This window comes from Heliangelus exortis, chromosome 17 (genome assembly GCF_036169615.1).
Source record: "Heliangelus exortis chromosome 17, bHelExo1.hap1, whole genome shotgun sequence".
Lineage (NCBI taxonomy): Eukaryota > Metazoa > Chordata > Aves > Apodiformes > Trochilidae > Heliangelus > Heliangelus exortis.
Genome location: NC_092438.1, coordinates 1,149,733 through 1,171,678, shown reverse-complemented (window position 1 = coordinate 1,171,678; position 21,946 = coordinate 1,149,733). Strand labels below are relative to the sequence as shown.

General features: G+C 41.5%; 2 protein-coding genes across 17 annotated transcripts in view; one reads left to right on the top strand and one right to left on the bottom strand.

The window, feature by feature from the left end:
• RBBP6 (RB binding protein 6, ubiquitin ligase) overlaps positions 1 to 21,039 on the top strand; it is a 28,229-nt gene extending 7,190 nt beyond the window's left edge. Inside the window, exons 3-18 of one of the 6 annotated variants that reach the window (XM_071761183.1) lie at positions 316 to 354; positions 1,024 to 1,060; positions 5,520 to 5,564; positions 7,886 to 7,974; positions 8,105 to 8,201; positions 8,915 to 9,054; positions 9,898 to 10,070; positions 10,803 to 10,906; positions 11,355 to 11,707; positions 12,644 to 12,740; positions 12,828 to 12,906; positions 13,002 to 13,059; positions 13,789 to 14,151; positions 14,503 to 14,604; positions 16,059 to 17,801; positions 18,924 to 21,039. In XM_071761183.1, the coding sequence (XP_071617284.1) occupies positions 316 to 354; positions 1,024 to 1,060; positions 5,520 to 5,564; positions 7,886 to 7,974; positions 8,105 to 8,201; positions 8,915 to 9,054; positions 9,898 to 10,070; positions 10,803 to 10,906; positions 11,355 to 11,707; positions 12,644 to 12,740; positions 12,828 to 12,906; positions 13,002 to 13,059; positions 13,789 to 14,151; positions 14,503 to 14,604; positions 16,059 to 17,801; positions 18,924 to 20,610 (5,206 nt within the window). In that variant the 3' untranslated portion in view covers positions 20,611 to 21,039. The remainder of the gene's footprint in view (positions 1 to 315; positions 355 to 1,023; positions 1,061 to 5,519; positions 5,565 to 7,885; positions 7,975 to 8,104; positions 8,202 to 8,914; positions 9,055 to 9,897; positions 10,071 to 10,802; positions 10,907 to 11,354; positions 11,708 to 12,643; positions 12,741 to 12,827; positions 12,907 to 13,001; positions 13,060 to 13,788; positions 14,152 to 14,502; positions 14,605 to 16,058; positions 17,802 to 18,923) is intronic. The other 5 variants (XM_071761185.1, XM_071761184.1, XM_071761187.1 and 2 more) reach the window with 5 other exon arrangements.
• ARHGAP17 (Rho GTPase activating protein 17) overlaps positions 1 to 21,946 on the bottom strand; it is a 268,089-nt gene that overhangs the window by 231,423 nt on the left and 14,720 nt on the right. The gene's annotated exons all lie outside the window — the stretch shown is intronic.

Genomic DNA, 21,946 nt, shown 5'->3' with positions numbered 1-21,946 from the left:
AAGGAGGCTGTAATTGTGAGCCCCATGGGCTCTGGCAGTGCAGGACTCAGGAGCCTCTCTATTTTATATAAATTCCACAGCAGCCTTTTAGTTGCCTCTGCTCATGGGACACTTGGGATGATACATGAATTGTTTGTTAACTGTATCAGTGGTTGCATGTCTGAGTCATGAGGAGTAGCATGCAGATACAGATCAATGAGTATGTGGAATCTCAGCAAGTTTTCAAATGTAAAAAACATTTCCTAAAATACTGTAGCATTTTCAAGATTATCTTAAAGCAAATTCTGGCAATTAAGACCTTTTTTTTTGTCACAGGACTCCTAAATCGCACAAAACCCTAGAAACTTCTTTCAGGTGACATTTCTACTACTATTTTTAGTCAATATAGCATATGTAACACGTTTAGTATTTTGGCACTTTGGTGGCTAAATATAGTAGATATCTGAACACAGTGCTTGGGCTTCCACAAAGAACCACTGTTCTAAAGACTGCACTGCTGACATTCTTATGTTATTCCTTTGTCAGATAAGGGAGTGATTTTTTTCACTTAAGTAAACTTGCACTTCAGAGTGTCTGGACTATCACTGTTCTTTCTTAGAAATTCAGGTACTGTACCTGGTACCTGTTTGTAACACTGAAGTTATGCAGGTTGGCTAAAGCTGCCTTCATATTCAGGTGATTGATTTAAGAACACAGAACTGTAGTACAGACTTAATATTTTGGATACTTCCATACCAGAGAAAAAATATTTGAGGACTTCCTCTTGCACTGTTGTGTTCTATATCTGTAAATCTTAAAGAGTAATTTGTGACAAAGTAGAAAAGTTATTTTGGGTTGTTTTGTCTTCAGTTGCATTGACCATACCAAGAGAGAACAGTTTGTGTGTGTGAATAAATTTCCACATTCACTAGAGTTTCAGCACATAATGTTTTGATGTTGAGGTTTTATAATCTGTTTTCAGTGCAATGTGTTGGGTCCAAGTGCTGTATTTGAAATTCTGATCACCTTTATTTCCTCTTCTAGAAGTCGAACTGAGCCAGTGAGTGGAACATCAAAAGCAGTATGTAAAAACACAATCTCACAATTTTTTCTACACACTGCACTTAATTCTAAGCATTGTAGCCTTTTATTAATTCTCCAAACATTAACTTAATCTATTTCCCATTAAAAAATAGTATATGTTGTAAATACAATGTATTTGATTCAGCATAGTAAAAACTAAGTAATGCCATCATTTGCACAGTTCTGATGTGAATATTGGTATTTGTGCCTAGTAATGCATTGTATTTCATATTGAATATGCTAGAATATTTGCTGTATGACTTTGTGTTGTACAGATAATGTATGATCATTTTTAGGTCATGTAGGTTCAAGGTTTGCACAACCGAACATGGTGCCATGTTCTACATCTGTCTGTCTATAGCTAGTAATATGTATGTTTGTATAGGTTGTTGTGTGCTTTTTGTTTCTTGCAATAAAAATTGTTTGGAGTGTATTTTTTACCATTTTCACATTGTATCACTTAGCTTTTGTTTTTAAATACTTTTTTTTACCTATTGGTTTTTGAAAATGTTATCAAAAACCACTGAGAAACCACTGTTGTTAAACTTGGTACTGTGCCTGACTTTTGTCTCGGGGGTTCAAAAAACTGCCAAACCCAACTGATCCCATATGTTTTGGGGGTGGTTCTGTGCAGCTACACAAGTCCTTTCCATGACCTTGGGTATTTGTTCCTAATACTGTATGATGGAAGTGATATTGTTGGGGCCCCTCGGGATACGTGAATGTCTTGACTAGAGTGCTGTGACTTGAACTCTCATTGCTACACAAAGTGGTATTCTAAAGTTCTGCAGTCCATCTCTCCACTTTACCAGATGAAGCAGTTTAGTTTAATAGTTTGCAAATGAAAATACCTAAAACCCAGTGTACAAATTTTGGCACAAGGTGCACTTGTGGGTAAATTCCCTGCCATTTTTCTTGCCTCGTGCCTGCAGTACACTTTTGGATCTGGGAGATTTCAGGGTTGGATGCTGCTTGAGTTTCCCAAAGGTTCAGCCTTTCTTTAGTATACCACCACTTTGAACTGATGTGGGGCAGGATTTTTCTTCAGCTCTTGATTTGAGTGCTATGTGTAACTGCACATTTCAAAATAGTCCTTATAGTATAAAAAAATACTATTTGGCGGGTTTTCTTTTTCATCTTTATTTTGAATACAAATGCTTTTTCTTCACTAGAATGGTGTGAGGCATTACACTAACCCTGGCTCATTGGATCTGATCATTCAATAAGCTGTTAGGAGAACTTGATCTAGAAATTCATGAACTCTAGGTCTGTGTTCTATGGAGAATACAGCCTCTGATTTTCATGGAGTGGTGTACAATCAACTTTAAAGGGAAAACTTTTATAAGTAGGTCTAAAAATACAAAGTCTAAACGTGACATCCATAATTTCGTTACTGATTGGTCTGAATTCCTCATTTTGGACACGAATGCCTCTGATTGGGAGTTGCATTACCTTACCTGGCCCAGTGACCCTAGTAGTTAATGTAATGCATTTATGTAAACCACGTTTATAGTATTTGATCTACTTCAGATGGGTTTTTATTTCTTGAAAACAGTTATTTTTCTTTTTGTTTACTAGCATGTGTATAAACACAAGTCACATGTTCATAAATAAAGTTAACATTCTTTTAGCCTCGTGTGTTCCCTGGCATGTCTGTACCACATTTCTGAGGAGCTTACCATAAGCTAACATAGATGTCTCAAAAAAGGAAAAAGGGAAATCCTGGGGTGGGAGGGAAGACTTTTTGTTAGTCAGAACTAATCAAAGTGAAGGAAAGACAAAGCAGGAACACTCCTTTCCTGCTTGCTCTGGCTGTACCTGGTTCGGGCTGTGGGTAGCTGTAGGGAGGGTGGAAGTCAGGGCTCTCTGCTGTCACTCTGGAGGCCCTGCAGCCTCAGGTGCCTCCAGTGTTGGAGACACCATGAGCTTTATTCTTAATGCTAACTCAAGGCTTGGTCTGCAGTGTGGTGCTTTGATTTTGGTTTTTAATGACAGAGTTCTGGATGTGTCTCGAAGCAGAGCCTCCATCTTAGTGTGGCAGGAACAATTCACTGGGAAGCTTGCTGATTATTTAGGGGCAGTAAAGCAACAAACCTAAAATTAGTTGAGGTGTTTTTTTTTTTTTTTAAAGTATGCACAAAATCTTGAACCTCGAATATTTTTTTTCTTTGCCTTGCTCTGCTCTTTGTACACTTCCAGCCTCGTGTTGCAGTCCTGTTGTTACTACAGCCACAGCCAGGACCTGGATCCTCCTTGTTTGAGCATTCCTATGCCATTAACCTGCAAGAATCTCAAGTTTGGATTTGTCCTTGGAGTCTGTGGAAATGCAGTCATGTCCTTTTTTTTTATTTTTTTTATTTTTAACCACTATCAAGCACAACTGTGGTTCTTCCTGGCTGTATTTTTGGTTTAGCCAAGGGGGGTTAGGAAGCCAGTGTGACTTAAATCTAGCACTCAGCAGTGAGATCAGATCAGCTTTTTCATCCTATTTTCCATCCTCTTTCCCATGTGCTTGATGTTAGTTTCTGTTTAGTCTTCTACATGAAATGGGTTCCAGTTTTCAGGAGTGTTGATGGCTTTTCAAGTCTTCTGCAGTGTTATCTTAGGGTTGTACACACGTTCCACAGAGATGTTGTTTCTGCATCATGGATTTGAGGGACTTACAGGAAATAATTCAGTAGAAATGTAAAGGAAACGAGCAGAAGAATGCAGGGTCGTTGGAAAATGGCTGTTGTACTAAACAGTACATTAATTACCTGCTTGTTGCTTTTGATAACTGTGTAGTAGAAAGAAGGGTTGTGCCCTCCTTTAAGAAATCAGTTTGTAGGCTGCTGGCCATGTAATAATACCCAAAAAAAAAAAAAAAAGGAATGAGTTAATAGTTTATTAAGTGTTATGTTTCAGCTACTGGTCAGTACTGGAGTCCAGCAGAGAGGTTTCCTGATGGCTTGTTGGCAGTACCACACCATGGTTGTGGTTGTGCCTGCCATGAGAGAACACAGGGCTGCTTTGCCACATGTGAAAAAGTGGCAGATGGAGCACGTGGCTTCAGTGCACCTGGTCAGGTTTCCTTTTTAGCAGAACTAGGTAGAGAGTATTCTGAAAAGAAGGGAAGTTGAACCTGAGGGTAAGACTTGCAGTGGAAGGAAGGTCTGTCCAGATCTGGGTGTTCCTCTCCAAAGCCACGTTTTCAATAACTTTTTAGTTAGTAATAGAGTAATGGATGAACTTTTTAGTTAGTAATGGATGTGAGTAATGGATGTTTAGAGTAATGGATGTGCTTTGCTAAACATGTAGAGAAGGAATCATTAACTGGAGTCAGGAATCCTCTTCTCCATGTACTGTTTTCCCCGAGACTGCTAAAACTGCCCAGAGACCCACGCAGTCAGTGTACACTGTGACATTCTGCTTTTTTTAATAAGAGATAATTAGAAGTTACTTCAGTGTCTTTCTGACCATGTTTTATTAGTGCTTGTGCAGAGTATAATTCAATGTACTGGAAAAGGAGCAAGCTAAGTTTTATTTGTGGAAGAGCCAGATGCCAGTGGTGTTGTCACTGAACACTGGCATCCTGGGGACCTTAGGACATCGCTGCTGCAAGGTGTTCAGTAGGTAGCTGGGAGGGAGTGTGGTTGCAGGGGAGAAGAAACAGGACTGCATTCTGAATCCATGTTTCCATTATCACTGAAAATTTGTGTCTGATCACCAGGAAAACAGGAAATTTTCAGAGTTCCCAAATTTCAGTATTTTCTATAGTATGGCCTGTAGTCTGATCAACTACAGTAAGTCCACTTTCTCAGGTTTTGTGGGATACTCTACACCTTTGTTTCAATAATTTCAGCCATTGGAGTTGTTTGTTTTTTCTTGAAAAAGTTACTTCTGTGGCTGATGTTTTGGATTAGTGGGGTTTGGGGTTTGTGGGGCACGGAGAGTTTGGCATTTTAAAGTTTACTGACAGGAAGGGCAGAGTTCTGTTTTAGGGCTGATACGCCTGTGCTTTATTTTAATGGGCAATTACTGTGTTCATAAAAGCATAACCACTGCATCTATAGATGAGAAACTTATTTATTGTCAGTGTGGCTGGTAGATTAATTTCATGTTCTCATGCTTCCTTCTCAAATAATTTTTTTTTTCTAAATTTTTTGTAGCTGAGTGTTGACAACTTTCTTACCCCTGGAACTTTTAAGCAGTTGTGAGCATTTTACGGGGGTCCCTCTCTGAGATAATCTGGAGCAATAAGTTGATATCAAGAGGGTTTGGGTTTATTAGTTTCTTCTCATTAACCACATAGCCACTCGTAAGCTGTCACTGGAGTGTTTTGAACAAATGCAAATTACAGGAGGTTGGAAATGCCTCTCCCAGTGACAGAGCATGTAGTGCAGACTTTACTGAAAAGGTTAACTATTGCTATGTTTTGATTGTAGAACTTGAATATGTGTTTAATTTTTTGTGAACAGATTGATGACTCTTCTGCATCTATTTCTCTGGCCCAGCTTACTAAGGTATATATATATATATTCTTGTCAAATATTTTTTAAAAGTGTTTGCTTCGTATTTTTAAATCTTACACTGTTATAACTGTTGTAATTTGGAAAAAAAGCTTAAATTAAATTATTAAAACCTTAATTTATTCATTTAAACTTTAAATGTGTGTATATTTGGATACTATCCTGTAAAGAGTAGTTCCCAGTTTGGGAAGATAGAAGGGGAGTACCTTATCAGCCTCAACATAATGTTGCAGTGTTACTCATCTTCAAGACAGAAAGAAGAAGCCCTTCAGAAGCTGTTTACCGTTTTTTCATTCGTTTTGTTAATTTTTGCCTTGGAAACTAACACAGTTTTTACAGAAGAATTTAATTGGCTGTAAGTTACGGACATTTCAGGGGGTTGCAACAGCCAAAATAAAAGCTGGCACATGGACAATTGCATGGCTATTTTTGAGTTGCTAGTCATTCTAGTTCCAGATCCAGTCCTTGAATGCTGCACAATTCCATAAATTGTAGCCTAAATACAGTGGACAACTCAGCCTAATTTGTTTGAACGCAGACTGTAAATTGTGTAAGTGTACCTCATTGTTTATAGGAATATACCAATGTGTTTGTGTGGCATATTAGCAGCTGTGACCTTCTGAAACTGTTGTAATGCCATGTTTTGCTCTGGAACTGCTCGCATTTTTTGCTCAACAATGTGTAACTTTGTCTGGGAAAGCACTAGTGATTGCACTCTGTGAAAAGGCTCAGTGCTAGCCAGTGAAATTACCAGTCTTCAAAGTTACCACTAGAAAGCAGGGCCCAATGCAGAGTAGCCAGGTCTTTCTTCTGAAAATAAAGTTCATTTCTTAGAGAAATTGCTTCCCAATGGTAACTTCTTCCCTCTCGCACTGCAGAAATTAAATTGTGTACATTTGGCAAATCGTAAAAAAAGTGTAAGTTTGGGAGGTAGCTACAAAAAAAATTGGTCTGCATTAGTGCTGTCCCTAAGCGTGTCCTTGGTTCTGTAAATTCATGTGAAGTTTTACTCTAAAATGTGAAAAACTGTCCAAGTGGTGTACACATTTAAGCTTTAAAAAAAAAAATGGCAGTATTTCTGAGAAATACAAGAACTTGAGATAAAGCAGCTCAGAACTGTTACTTCAACCTCTTTAGTGCAGACTGGCTTAGCATAGAGGCAATGTGTTAACAGTATTCTGATTTATTATTACTGTGTATTAAATGCCATATTTGAATTTTGGTCTATTCCTACTAATGTTTTGTGGTTCTTGGATGTGTTTTGTAAACTGTTTGGGTTCAAACAAATTAGTCAAGTATTTGTAAAGTTTTCTGTAAATGTTAATGGAAATTATTTCATAGATGTCGATCCGGAATATGTTGCTGTTAAGAAAAAACTGTGTATATGAAACAACCATTTAATAAAATGTTGAAACTAGTTGGTTGCTTTTGTGAATGAATGCATATAAAAAAAGAAAACACGAGTGGTTGATCTGAATGATAGGTGCTTGAAGGTCCAAATAATGTGCAGTCACTCCCTTAGACCCTGCTTGTATCTGGACTAGTGTGTAATAAAAACATTTTAACAAATTCTACTTTTAAAAAATTTAGTTGGATTCAGTAATTTGAAGATCTAGTTCTGCATAAGGTTTATATTACAATTTGTGTGTTAAAAGGACACAGTTAACTGGAAAATACTGCAGGTTTTTCTTACTGTAGTTCAGTGACTTAATGTGAAGAAGTTTGGACTGCCCACAGCATGGGGTGGTCCAACTGCTACTGAGAAGAATCTCTTGTCTTGCTGAGAGATTATAAAAAGCTTGATTCCTTTTAATGCTTCTGTGTCAGAAGCTGGATTTCAGAAAGCAGAAACAACTGTGTCCTTTTAATGCTGCAAAATGTAAATAACAATCCTTGCATACATCTTTCTCAATTAAAGTTCAGTGGATATCTTCTGCAAGTATTCTGGAGCTGAATCAGTTTAAAAATGCTGCCTAGTGTAATTTTTTTTTTCCTACACGTAGCTTCTGTCCACTTGGAAGAAAATTGGATTGCTTACACAAGTCTTTATGTAAGGTACAAACAGAGCCTAAGGTTTTGAGTGCCCAAGAATGCTCTTTTCAAGTAGGTTTACAGGCACACAAACATCATGTAATGGCGTAAGGACTCCCCAGAACATCTTCAGGACAAATGTATTTTATATAAGCAGCTGTTTTCATGCAACCTCAGCTAGCTTTGTGCTGCTCTTTACAGGATTGGATGAGTGGTGTTGTCTTTGGCTGTGTGGGCTTAAATGTGTTTCTAATGTGTGTGTCAAATAATTGCCTGTTAAACAGACTGCCAATCTGGCTGAAGCCAATGCTTCCGAAGAAGATAAAATAAAAGCTATGATGACACAGTCTGGCCATGAATATGATCCAATCAAGTAAGTGTTGACAACGTCAAATCTGTTCTTTGAAGATTATGGAATAATTGTAGAGATTTGTTTTAATGAGAAACACATGCACACCTTTTTTTTTTTTTTTTTTTTTTTTTTTTTTCCCTTGAAAACCCAGTTACATGAAGAAACCCTTGGGTCCACCTCCACCATCATACACTTGTTTTCGGTGTGGAAAACCTGGCCACTACATAAAGAACTGCCCAACAAATGGGGTAAGGTTGTGGGGAGCTTCGGGTGTCACTTAGTTTTTTATATTTTTATCTTGGCAGTTATATAAAAAAATACGTTAATTTTCATAATAATTATTTCTCTCGGGGTGAAATACAGAAGTCTTATGATAATGTTGCAAAGCCTTTAAAAATTCAAGGGAGACAGAATTATAAATGTAAAATTTTTTTTCTAGGTCGTAAACATTAAATATGTTTCTAGGTCTTTGTGAGCTTTCATATATATTCAGATATATTTCAGTGTAACTTGAAAATTTTCTGGGTTTAGCCCTTTTTAATGACAATTCACAGGTTTTTTATAAAAAAAAGGTGACATTTCTGATAACCTCCATCTTTTGAATGACACAAGTCTCTGGTTGAGCATTTGTGCCATTTCATGTTGGTCACTGGCTCCCACCTTCATCTCCAGGTGGTGAATATCAGGTTCCCCAGGGACTTCCAGAACAGGTTTGGGTTTGGGTCCCTTTTCTGAGTGGATGGTGAGCTGAGGGATATCTCACCTTTAGGGAACCTGAAGTTTAGCCAAAGGCTGCTGATGCCTTTGGAACACCCAGGCTATACTTACGGAAATAAAATGTTTTAATCAAGCAACCCTTGCACCAGGAAAAGGCGAGGGCTAAAGCTGAAAATAATCATTGAAATCTTATTTTAAACGGTGGCCTTCAAATGAGTGATGTCTGCATTTCTGCTCTTAACAGGACAAAAATTTTGAGTCTGTGCCCAGAATTAAAAAGAGCACAGGGATTCCCAGGAGCTTCATGATGGAGGTGAAAGACCCCAACACAAAGGGGGCCATGCTGACCAACACCGGGAAATACGCCATCCCCACCATCGACGCGTAAGTGTGGGCTTCATCTCATGGCCAGGGGGTGAGCAAGGGGACCCCCGTGTCACAGCCTGAGTGGCAGTGAAGCCAAGATGGACAGCATCTGATTATGGAGGAGGAAGCACTGTCATTGTATCTTAACCTAAAAATCTGTGGTGCTTTCTGTTATTAAAATAGGATGTTCCAGGCTTTCACGCCACTTGAAGTTGGGTAAATTTTTGATGTGATAGGAATTTTATTTCTGCAAAACATGGAAGTCTTTAGAAGTTGGCATCATTCTCTTTGAAAGCTCATTGTGTGTCTCGTATGTTTCAAAGACTTCTTTCAAAATTAAACAAATAGCTGTAGGACTGAGATTTCCTTCCCCTCTGGATTTTATTGATCTTAGGTGTGAATCAGGGTGAAGTTTTCCTGCTGCTATAGAAAACACTGTGGTGTGCTGAGTGTTAAAAGGCACTTAGAGGCTGTCACACAGACTGGTTTAATGTGTAAAATATAATTACTCAGAAACTAATTTTATCCCGAGTCTGCAATTTATGTTTACCCTCTGGCAAAGGAGAGGTGGGATTTGTTTCACCTGAGTTATAGCTGTCAAACATTTTTCTAGTCTGAGCTAATTCAGTTCATCCAATGAACAGGAGAGTTCTTTAGGAGCAAAATGGTTCCCCCCTCTTCTGGTGGTGGTGTGACTGTGGAAAAGTTGTTCAAACAAAATGCCTACATTTTAGAAGTCTAATGTGGAGTGAGAAGAATTCAGTCTGTTATATTCCTCTGAAAAAATCCAAAGCTTGTAAAAGTGGTTTTTTAAAATGCATCTTTTGCTATTTTCATTTTCCATCCCCACCCCCCTTCCAGGGAAGCTTATGCTATTGGAAAGAAGGAAAAGCCTCCCTTCTTACCAGAGGAACCGTCCTCCTCCTCAGAAGAAGATGATCCTATTCCAGATGAGTTGTTATGTCTGATTTGTAAAGATATAATGACTGATGCAGTTGTTATTCCCTGCTGTGGAAACAGTTACTGTGATGAATGTAAGTGCTAGTCCCATGCTTGTTAATTCCAAACATCAAATCTGATCTTCTGACAGCAGAAACAGGAGATAACAAAATTCCTTTGTATGTGCTCTGTTTACTACTTAACTTCCTATTCAGGTATACTTGGTCTTCTCTTATAAAAGCAAAATGAAAAAGGGCAGACAGCTTTTTTCCTTTCTCCTATATCTGGCTAAGTCCTCTTTACATGCAGGATGAGCAGAGGCAAGTGCATAATTGCAGGTGGTGATGGTGTGTTAGCTACTGAGTGCATCTGGTTTGTCCACAGTCCTTTTCCTCACACAGAATGCCACAGGCAGCTCTGGTGAGTGGCAGTGGTCACCCACTGACAGGCAGCTGGGCATTTCATCCACATCATTTTCCACTGGAGAGATGGTTAAAAACTCCAGAACTCAAACCTGCTGTTGTACTTTTTTGTTTTATTCATTAACCTGGAGGTTGGTGACTTCTTACTGTACTAGATAGTGGAGAAAAGACAAGTGAAAACATCAAGACACAGCCAACTGCACAGCTTTGAATGTTACAATTCTGAAATATCACAACTGTAGTGACTTGCTGCATACTGGAAATTTGACACACTGTTGAACATTTATAACTTCGTGCCCTCCGTGTTCCCCCATTAGTCTTATACATGTTTTTGTAATTCATTAGAACCCAACAAAATTTCTTCCTGTGGCTAAAATCTATTTTGATTATTCTAATTATTCACAGGTATTAGAACTGCATTGCTGGAGTCTGAGGAGCATACCTGCCCAACTTGTCATCAAACTGATGTTTCTCCTGATGCATTAATTGCCAACAAGTTCCTGCGGCAGGTAACGTGACTTTGACACCAACTGTTAAAAAAAGGCTATTTACAAAAAGCTGAAAAGGAAGAAAATATTAATTTCATCTCCTTAAGCAAAGCTGAATTGCATAAGGTTAAATTTACTTTTCAAACACGTTATGTGTTGTTACCAAAGCTTACAACTCTATTTTGTAGAGACAATCCAGCAAATTCAGATCATGCTTCTCTTTTAGCATGATTGCCTCAGTTTCAAATTCAGTCTTAACACCAAAATACTTCAAATACAGATACTGAGTCACCAGTCATAAATATCAGTGTTTAATGTGATGTGTTCATATCTATATGTTGATTTATGTAAATGTTACCCTGTAAGATTTACAGGAATGCACAAGTCCTTGTACTCTTTGGAGGCTTTTGTTCATGTATCTACTCAAGTTTCATATTACCTTTTTACAAATGTGGTTTTTTACCTCCAGGCTGTGAATAACTTCAAAAATGAGACTGGCTACACAAAAAGGCTCCGTAAGCAGGTTCAGCAGCAGCAGCAGCAGCAGCAGCCACCACCTCCACCTCCACCTCCACCACCTCCACCACCCCTCATGAGGCAAACAATAACACGCAACCTCCAGCCTCTGCTCCGGCCAGCCCTTTCCAGACAGCAGGATCCCCTGATGATACCGTTGGCTTCTCTGGCTTCTCGTTCTGCTTTGTCATCCCTGGGCCCTGGCCCAGGACCTGGGCTGCCAGTAAATCCCTCTTCTGTCCTGGTCTCTGATCTCCCTCCAGCAGTGTCCCTGTCTCTGCGGGAAAAGCCCGATGGGCCCTTCCGGTGAGTGACTCAGCTCATCAGTGTCAGTAGAAAAGACACCAAATGCTGAAATCAGTTTCTTCTTCTTGAGCTTCTCAGCTAGTGATTTATGTATCATTCGTGGTGGTTCCAGATAGCTGTGGAAGTTCTGGGGTTTCATTTTACGTAGAATGGGGACGCTTTGATAAGGTGGAATTCTTGCCTCATGCAAGAATTTCCTCATAAGTGTTTCTTGTTTGGTTCCCTTACCAGTTGTTCACTACGTGTTTGCCCTGAAGGAAGAGCTTTGGTTTTTTCCCCCAAGATTTTAAGTGTCTGGCAATTCCTAAATAACCATTTAGTTATGTCAGACCTTCTTGTGTACAATAATTTCTAATTAGTAGTGAGGAAATAATCTTTTCATGAAAAGTGTCAAAGCAGGACTATAGGCAAAACTGACCTGTTGTTTTCACATTACTTTCTTCTTCACTATTTCTGTCATCAATATTGTGATATTGTCTGAATCAAATGCAGTAAGACACAGTGTAGTCAGTGACAGAGAATAAACATTGAAAAACAATAAATTTGAAGTGTTTAAAAACATGAAAGTCTTAAAATTGCAACCCCATTTAGGCATATGAAAATACATTGGAAACACTGCTAGGTTTTGGGCCTATATCCTTTGAACTCTGTGCCTTGGTTGCCACTTTGTCCCAAAGCCTGTCAGTCTCAGCTGTATTGTTGAATCCAAAGGATCACAACCCAAAAGAACTCTTCAGACACCTCAGAACTAGCTCATAAACATTTCATGACAGAATTTCAGTACTTCTGAAATTTTCACATTTGTAAATCTGAAGTTTGGTTTGGGCTTTTTTTTTTCTATTACAGTAGTCAGCCCTTTCTCCCCTTGGATTTTGTATTTCAAGTGGCACTTCAAAGCAATGTTTGAATTATAAAACTTTGTGCTTTTTGTTGTAGTGATCCCGATGCTCTCTTACCCCCTGCTGCTCTCGTGTCTGCTGCTGAACTTTCTAAATCTTCCCCTCTGTCAATCACCAGTTTGTTGGAAGAGAAGGTAAATTTCATTTCCACTTGAGCAACATTCCCTGAATATTAGCAGAGTGTCTTTTCTAACTTTTTACTGTTTATTTTTACTCCCAAGGGCTATCAGGTTCCTGTGCTGAGACAACCAGCATTACCGAGTCTTCTGGGCCCTCAAGGACAATCAATACCCACAACTGGTAAGTAGCTATAACTCAAGAATCTCTTCTGAGAAATTATCTACAGAGCCACTCACTGAATGTGGTTTTTTCTTTTTCTCTCCCCACTCCACAAGGTCATCCAATGAGAGCTGGTGCCATTCGCTCAGCAGGTGGCAGACCAGGCTGGGAGCTGTAAGTATTCTCTGAAATTCAATATATATTACTACTTGTAACCTGTTAAATAGGCTGGCACACATAACTCGTGCAAGAGCTGATTTCTAATGGAATAAGTACAGACAGTTGTGGATAGTACAAGTGGGAATTAATTTTTATATGGCTTATAATTTAGCTTTAGCAAAGGGGATTTGTGCTTGCAGTAAGATTATTTAAAATAAGGGTACATTGTCTTTATAAAATCTTAAAGATAAATCAAAACAAAAAACAGGATCCAGCCCACAGATAATATAAAATCTCAAATTCAGTAAGCAAGAAAATAACAATTCAGGGACAAGAACAGGCCAAAGACATCATCAGGAGGCAGCAACATAGGAAGTGTACACGGGAGAAGTGCAAGGAAGTTCTAGAGCAGATGAGCTGGTGTCTGTGCAGCTCTTGGGGGGTCAGAAGGTGGAGCATGGAGTGTGTCAGGGAGTGGGAGAGTGGTGACTGGGCAGGTGTCAGTGTGGGCAGCCTGCAGGCAGAGTGCCAAAGCTGAGTGTAGGGAGGGAACTGCTGGGGTGGGGACGTGGGAGGCAAAGCGTGAGGATCACAACAGGAGCATAGTCTCAGATGAACAGAAAGCAGGGAGAAAGGAAATGCTGGAGTTGAGAGCAACAGCTGAGCACTCCGCTCAGCTTCATTGTCTTTGCTGTTTCAAATCAGTGCCAAACAGTGACAGGTTTTTGGGTTTTGTTCTGACAGTGCCAACCGCGGACGCCCTCACGGTGACCGTGCCCAGAGGACTCAGGCCCCGTCCCTGCCCGCCTCAGCTCCCGTCTTTGTGCCTGTGCCTCCACCTCCCCTCTACCCTCCACCACCCCACGCACTTCCTCTTCCTCCGGGGGTGCCACCACCACAGTTTCCTCCTCAGTTTCCACCTGGTCAGCCTCCATCTGCTGGGTACCCTGTTCCCCCTCCTGGATACCCCCCAGCTCCTGCAAACATGTCATCAGCTTGGGTACCCACAGCAGTACCAGCAGCTCACTCAAACACCATCCCAACGACCCAAGCACCTCCTTTATCTAGGGAGGAGTTTTACAGAGAGCAGCGGAGGCTCAAAGAGGAGTAAGTATTTGTCTCAGGGCAGTTGCCTTGCTTTCCATTTCTCTGTTTGGTAGCATATCAGCCTGCAGTTACACTAAAGTGCATCTGACATAAGCAAAAATGACGTAGTGTTTTCCCAGTATTATTTTTTCCTTGTGGATAGTAACCGTGCAAAACTAAAAGAAGACAAATGTAATTCTAAAACTTTCCCTAAAGCTTGTAGGAATTCTTAACTGTTTTTTGCTTAAATAGGATGTTGACCATTTGCATGCAGTATACATTTTCTCATATTGGCCATGTTTTGTTTCTTGATGTCTTTTTGTAATAAAGGTCAAACTATAATTGTAATAAAGGTCAAACTTATTTTAACAGGGAAAAGAAAAAGTCCAAACTTGATGAGTTTACAAATGATTTTGCTAAGGAATTGATGGAATATAAAAAGATTCAAAAGGAGCGTAGGCGTTCGTTTTCCAGGTAACTGCTTTACATGTCCGTAACGGAGAAGCAGATTGTCTAGAGGAACCAGGAGGAGTTCCACTCCACCTCTATCATTAGATGGACTGGATGATTCCAGGGATTAGCAGTGACAGCAGTGTCATATATAGGTCACTGGCTTAAATATGGCAGGTTACAGTTGACTGATAGTTACCATTTGCAGCAGTTGTTAAGGAGCAGGTGTCTGTTACTAAAGCTTCTCTGCAATGACATCCCTCACCTTCTGACAAGCCCTGAGGAGCCCAGAAAGTGAGGAGCTTTATTTGTTGGATTTTCTGTCTCTCCCTATTCCAATTGTGGCCATTGCCTCAAAGCACTTTGGAGGTGATATGTGAGAGAAATTGTCTTCATTCCCTCTTTTGTTTATCTCCTGTGGTTACACAAAGAGATTTTAACCTGGACTGCAAACTGCTGGGTTTTGCTTTTTTTTTTTTTTTTTTTTGCTTTTTTTTTTGACATTTTAAATCCTAACAAAAATTCAACGAGATCAGACTTGTTCATAAAGAAGTCTTAGCTGGTGAAGGGCTTTGGGAGGAGAAGTGATGCCAGTGAGCACAGACAGAAAAATGTGTAATCCTACTTTCAAAAGTATTGAAAGACAAACTTGTGAAGAAAAAGCTGAGGGCAGATAATGTTTTCTATCCCAAAAAGTCACTTGGGCAGGAGTCTGAGTAGCTCTCTGTTACTACTAATGCTGTCAGTACCTTGCTGAGGCTGGTGGCACTGAGCCCTGGTGCAAGCAGCTGAGTGTAGAAGCTCTTAGATGTGCTTTTCCTGAAATGCTGTCACTGTCCTTGATTAGAGATAGAGATGGGGGCACAATTTTACCCGGACCATCAGGCCAGAAGTGTTGATTAAATAGTCCTGTGTGGGAGGTTGCAGTTACAGGTATTTTGCATCCAGTAGCAAAGTTAAATAGGCAGCACTGGCATTTTAAAATTGAGCTTTACTGTCATTGGGCTAAACTGTGTTTGCTTGGTGGTTGGTACTGCACTGTAGCCCTCAAGACTTGCTCTTTTTGCATCTTATGCAACAGAAAATGATGTGCACTGCAAGTAGTTGTGGAGCAGTGAAAAAATGTCTGTGTTTGTGTACCAGTAGAGGCCAGTGCACACCACCTTACCTCAGTCATAGCTCCTGGGCTAGAAGTGAGTGGAACCAGACTTACCCTTCCTGTGTGCATTTACACTAACAAAGCTGCAGCTGTTCTGTCTCTTAGCAGAAACTTTTACATGTTACCAGGTTCTTCAGTTTGCAGTAGCATTATGTCAGCAGCTGAAAGAAGCTTTGACATAAGCATATGGAGAGGAAAAATAATAATAAAAAAAAAAAAAAAAAAAAGAGAAATTTGGGAGGAAAAGAAGCTGGGGAGCGCGACTGTTCCGAATTAACTTCATTTATATTTTTGTTTGTCTGTTTGTTTCTCTTTCAAGGTCCAAGTCTCCCTATAGTGCATCATCTTACTCTAGGAGCTCCTACACCTACTCCAAGTCAAGATCAGGTTCCTCCCGCTCCCGCTCCTACTCCCGCTCCTTCAGCCGCTCCCATTCCCGCTCCTATTCCCGCTCTCCTCCCTACCCGAGGAGAGGCAAAGCCAAGAGCCGCAGCTACCGCTCCCGCTCCCGCTCCCACGGGTACCACCGCTCCCGCTCCCGCTCGCCCCCGTACCGCCGCTACCACTCGCGCTCGCGGTCCCCGGCGTTCCGGGGACAGTCTCCCACCAAACGGACTCTACCTCAAGGAGAGGGAGAACGGGAATACTTCAACAGGTTCCGAGAGGTCCCGCCCTACGACGTGAAAGCTTACTACGGCAGGTCTGTGGACTTCAGAGATCCCTTCGAAAAGGAGAGGTACAGGGAGTGGGAGAGGAACTACAGGGAATGGTACGAGAAGTTTTACAAGGGCTACGCCGTGGGCGCTCAGCCTCGGCCCCCCATAGCCAGGGAGAACTTTTCCCCGGATAGGTTTGGGCCGCCCGGGACCAGACGAGAAAACTCACCCTACGCCCGGGGCCGCCGGGAGGAATATCCCGGAGGGCAGAGCCACAGGAATCGTAACGTAGCTGGAAATTATCCCGAAAAACCATCCGGGAGAGAGAGCCACGGCATCAAAGACCCCACGAAATCAAAAGAGAAGGAGGTGGAAAATCCGCTGGGTGACGGCAAAGGCAATAAACATAAAAAACACAGGAAGAGGAGGAAAGGAGATGAGAGTGAAGGATTTCCCAGTGCGGAGCTGTTGGAAGGTGCCAGGAAGCCAAGAGAGCCGGGCACGGCAGAAGATGTTAAAGCAGACTCTCTGTTCATGCTGCCAAGCAGAGATGATGCCACCCCGGTGAGAGACGAGCCCATGGAAGCAGATTCCATTTCTTTCAAACCAGTGTCAGAAAAGGAGAAAAAAGAGAAGGATAAGCCAAAAGCAAAGACTGACAAGACAAAGCGGAAAGCAGACGTGGCTGTTCCCCCTAAAAAAGACAGCACAGTAAAACCAGCAAAGGCCTCCCAGGAGAAGGCAGACACTGACCGTGAAAAATCCCCTCGAACAGAACCCCCTGTGAAAAAAGTGAAGGAGGAGTTGCCAAAAACAGAGAGTGCTAAAACATCTTCCTCTCAAAAGGATGAGAAGGCTCTTGGTACCCCGCGGAAAGCTCACCCCAAAGTGGCAAAAGATCACCCGGAAACCAGACCAGCCAAGGAGGAAAAGGCAAAGAAAGAGCATCCAAAAGAAACCAAGTCAGAGAAGCCCTCCAACAAAGAGGACAAGTCAAAGAAACCTGCTGAAAAAAGCAAACCTTCTGATACAAAACCCGAAAAAAGAAAAAGAAAAGCGGATGAAAAGGCTGATAAAGAACACGAAGCCACAAAGGCCTCTAAACCAGAAACTGCTGAATCCAAAACATCACCGAAGGGAAAGACTGAGCCTGATGGTGAGAAAGGAGAACGAACTCCAGAGAAGGATAAATCTGGTTTACTTAACAACCCTGCAAAAAAGATTAAACTTAACCGAGAAACTGGTAAAAAGATTGTGAGTGGAGAAAACGTGCCACCTGCAAAAGAACATGTGGAGAAACCCGAGCCAAGCAGCAGCAAAGTGAAGCAAGAAAAAGCAAAGGGAAAAGTGAGAAGAAAAGTCACAGCAGCTGACGGGTCCAGTTCAACTCTTGTAGATTATACCAGGTACCTCATCATTTCCTTTTCCTATTTTTTTTTTCCTTCTCCCTCCCAAAAAAACACCCGTAAAATTCTTTATGGTGGCTGACGAAAGGAACAGCTAGATCAGTGCTAAATGAGTGAATGATCTTTCCTGTTAAACTGCATTTGAGTCAAAATCAAATATTGGTGAAGAAAACCATCCTAAAGCTGATGGGATTCATCCATTGCTGAGGTGTGACTCTTGCTGAGGTGTGACCCTTGCAGGTGTGACCTGAGGTGTGAGATCCTTGCTTTGGGGATGTTTTTCCCCCCTTTCTGATTCCTTAGGTGTTGGGTCTCTGAGGAGTCTCCTCTGTCTCTTCCTCCAAACCCACCTTCCCCCAGGAGGCAGGGATAACAAAACATGTCTGTGCCATGCAGCATTTTGCCTTTTCAAGATGGCAGGGAGCTGACCTACTTTTGTCAGGGAGAGGAACTGCAGCTTGCAGAACGAGCAGCTTGGCTGCCAGGCTGTGCTCCTGATCTTAGCTGTGATGACACAGCTACACTGCTTCCAGCTTTCCCTGCCACTTCCTTGGAGATCTTTGCTGTCCCATTGTATGGCATGTGAAAAAAACCAAAACAGTACCCAGTGTGGAGGTGTTACTACTTAGATTTCAGTGTCTAAAGAATCAAGACTAAGCAAACACAACGTTTAAGACATTGCTGGAGACTTTAGATGGTGTCTTGATATTCTAAAAAGTGTTAAAAACTTTTTTTTTTTCTCTCAAGGGTAACAGTGGGACACAAGGGCAAAACTTTGGTTATATGTACCTCTCCGTAATTGCTTTGTTACATATTGAATCAAGTGTATCTGATTTGTTTGCCATTGGTGGAAATAGGACATCAAGGAATTACCAGATCAGACAGTCACCAATCTGATAATCTGGTGTCTTTGTTAATTAAATGAATAGGAGCAGGGTACTAAATTAATTGATTGCTCATAATCTTGGCTAGTGGACTCAGCCTTTCTCCTGTCTGTTCCCTTGATCTGAAGATCTTTTGAAAAATGCTGAGGATTTAGAATTGAAACAAAACCCATTCTACAAAATGTGAAGCCAGGTGGTGGTGGTTACACCCTGACTCATGTTTGCTCTTTCCTCCTAGCACAAGTTCCGCTGGAGGAAGCCCCATTAAAAAGACTGAAGAAAAGACAGATACAAAACGAACGGTCATTAAGACCCTGGAGGAGTACAATAATGATATAACAGCCCCTGCTGAAGATGTCATTATTATGATCCAGGTCCCTCAGTCAAAGTGGGATAAAGATGACTTCGAGTCTGAAGAGGAAGACATTAAAACTCCCCAGGTACCCCCAACTGTAGGAAAACCTGCCAGTGTTATCAAAAATGTCAGTGCTAAGGCACCAAACCCCGTAAAACACACTGAAAAAGAGGTGGAGCCTTTGGAGAAAACACTGAAAACCACAAAAGAGTCAAGTTATGAAAGCTCTCAGCACGACACAAAAAGCTCAAAAAGTTCTCTGTCAAATGAGAAAGGAAAAACCAAAGACCGGGATCATTCTCTGTTAGACAAGGACACTTCTGAGAAGAGGAAGAGCAGTGCCCAGCCAGAAAAGGACCACTCAGAACGTGGAACTGAGCAAGGAAATGGAAAAAATACTTCCCAATCTTCCAAAGAAAGCAGGTCTGAGAAACATGATACTGCCCGTGGATCCACAGCTAAAGACTTCACTCCTAACAGAGACAAAAAATCTGACCACGATGGCACCAGAGAGCATTCTAGTTCCAAGCGTAGAGAGGAAAAGAGTGAAGCAGCCAGGAGGAAAGATTCCCCTTCTCGAAACAGGGAGTCTGCATCAGTCCAGAAAAGCAAGCCCAGGGAGGAGCGAGCAGAGCCATCCAAAAAGGGAGCTGGAGATGCCAAAAGGAGCAGCTACAGCCCCCCACGGGAGAGAAAGCAGGCAGAGCACAAAGCTGCCCACGAGGCCAAGCGTGCCTCGGAGGAGCACAAACCTCTGGATAAAAATGCAGGAAAAGAGAAAGAGAAAGAAAAGGAGAAGGAGAAAGAGAAAGAAAAAGAGAAAGAGAAAGAAAAAGAGAAAGAAAAAGAAAAAGAAAAAGAGAAAGAAAAAGAGAAAGAAAAAGAAAAAGAGAAAGAGAAGCCTGCGCCAGAAGTAAAGAGCATTAAAGAGAAAGAGCCAACTGTTAGCAAACCACCACCTTTGAAACCAGAATCCCCAGAGGTAAAAGCTGAGAAGGAGAACGGGGCTGGGCAGAGCGATAAGAGCCTGGCCAAGCCCAAGCCGCAGCTCAGCAGCGCCTCCCGCCTCTCCTCGGATCTGACACGGGAGACTGATGAGGCTGCGTTTGTACCGGACTACAACGAGAGCGACAGTGAGAGTAATGTGTCTGCAAAAGAGGAGGAAACTGCGGGGAAAAACCCCAAGGAAGTGAAAGAGAAGCCCCTTGCTGACAAGGTGAAGGAGGAAGGGGCAGCCCCGGCTGCAGAGGAGCAGCCTGAAGCCAGCAGGAGCCAGAGCCAGAGCAGCCCCAGCGTCAGCCGCAGCCGGAGCCAGAGCCCCTCTGAGAGTCAGACTCGAAGCCACAGCAGCAGTGCCAGCTCAGGAGAGAGTCAAGACAGCAAGAAAAAGAAAAAGAAAAAGGAGAAGAAGAAGCACAAGAAGCATAAGAAACACAAGAAGCATAAGAAACACGTGGGAACCGAAACGGAATTGGAAAAGAGCCAAAAACACAAACACAAGAAGAAAAAATCGAAGAAGAACAAAGATAAAGAGAAAGATGACCAAAAAGTGAAATCTGTCACCACATAAAATGACAGATGATTAAAAAATGACTTAATTCCTAAGTCATCTGTATTAAATTTTGTTAAAATGTAAACGAATTCAAGCGTTGTAAATAATGAAATGGAAGACCCTGTGCTGCACTTAAAATATTGCTGCTTGATTATTTGATTTTTACATCAGAGCTTTATAAAAGTGAACATTTTGTACAGAATTGTGAGTTGTGACCATGTAACATGAAAGGTTTTGCTGGGGCATCTTATTTTTAACCACCATTAATTAGTTTGGGTGGAGTTTACTGTACTGTGAAAATTTTCACATTTGGATTTTTTTTTTTTTTTAATTGCCTGGCAGAAGAAGCTGGTATCAGTTATAAAATATCAGCAGAATGATTTGCAGAATACATTACAGCCCTGTTATGTCACTTTTTGATTACAATAAAAGGTTTTCAGTAAACTATCCAGTGTGATGAGTTGCAGTGATAGCTGAACACGGCAGAAAAAAGAGTGATGGAAAAAATGTATGAACAATAATTTACCAATAATGGATTTTGAGAAGATTGGTGGGACTCTGGATCTTGCAAACTGATGCAGTGTGGGGAGGTGCTGGGCAGGGGTGTGCTTTGCTTGTGTGACAACTGGAATTGGTTTGATCTTGTGAAAGGTAGTATATAGCCCCAAAAATACAGGTGCTGAACCTCAGCGTGGTTCTGGTTTGTTTAGGAAGCTGTTGTCATTGCCAGCAAACATTTACACATCCTCTGAGTGCCCTGTGGTCTGTGATGCTGGTGTCCAAGTGTCAGGGTTTAACACTGCCCTGGCAATTAAACCAAATAACTGATGCTCTCTGTTAATATTTCTCTCCCCCCTGATAAAGAAAGGAGAGAGAATAAGGGAGAGAGACTGATGGGTTGGAAACTGAACTACACAGCTTTAATGAAACAGGAATGATAAATAGGAAAAATTACTAAATATATACAGATACACAGGAAAATTGATCCCAGGTTCCACCCCCTTTCCCCAATAACTCTCCCATCCCCACTGAGGCTGCAGGGCAGCCCTGGGAAAGTCCAGGCTGGAATCCTGGGGTCAGCAGCAGTTGGGAGCTGGAGGCAGAACACACAGGGATTCAGGCTGGGATGGATCAGGAGCAGAGGCAGAGGAAGGGATGGAGTCCTCCCAGGATGCTGAAGGAAACAGGGAACGGGTGAAGGAAGGGAAGCAGGAAGGGCAGGAAGCCTCTTGTGATCCCTCGAGTTTATCCTGAGTATGAGGTGTATGGGATGGAACCCTCTGTTTGGTCAGTTCTGACGTCTCTCTTGTCCCTTCCTCCCCAAAGGAGCTGCAGGTGGGACCTCTTTATTCCT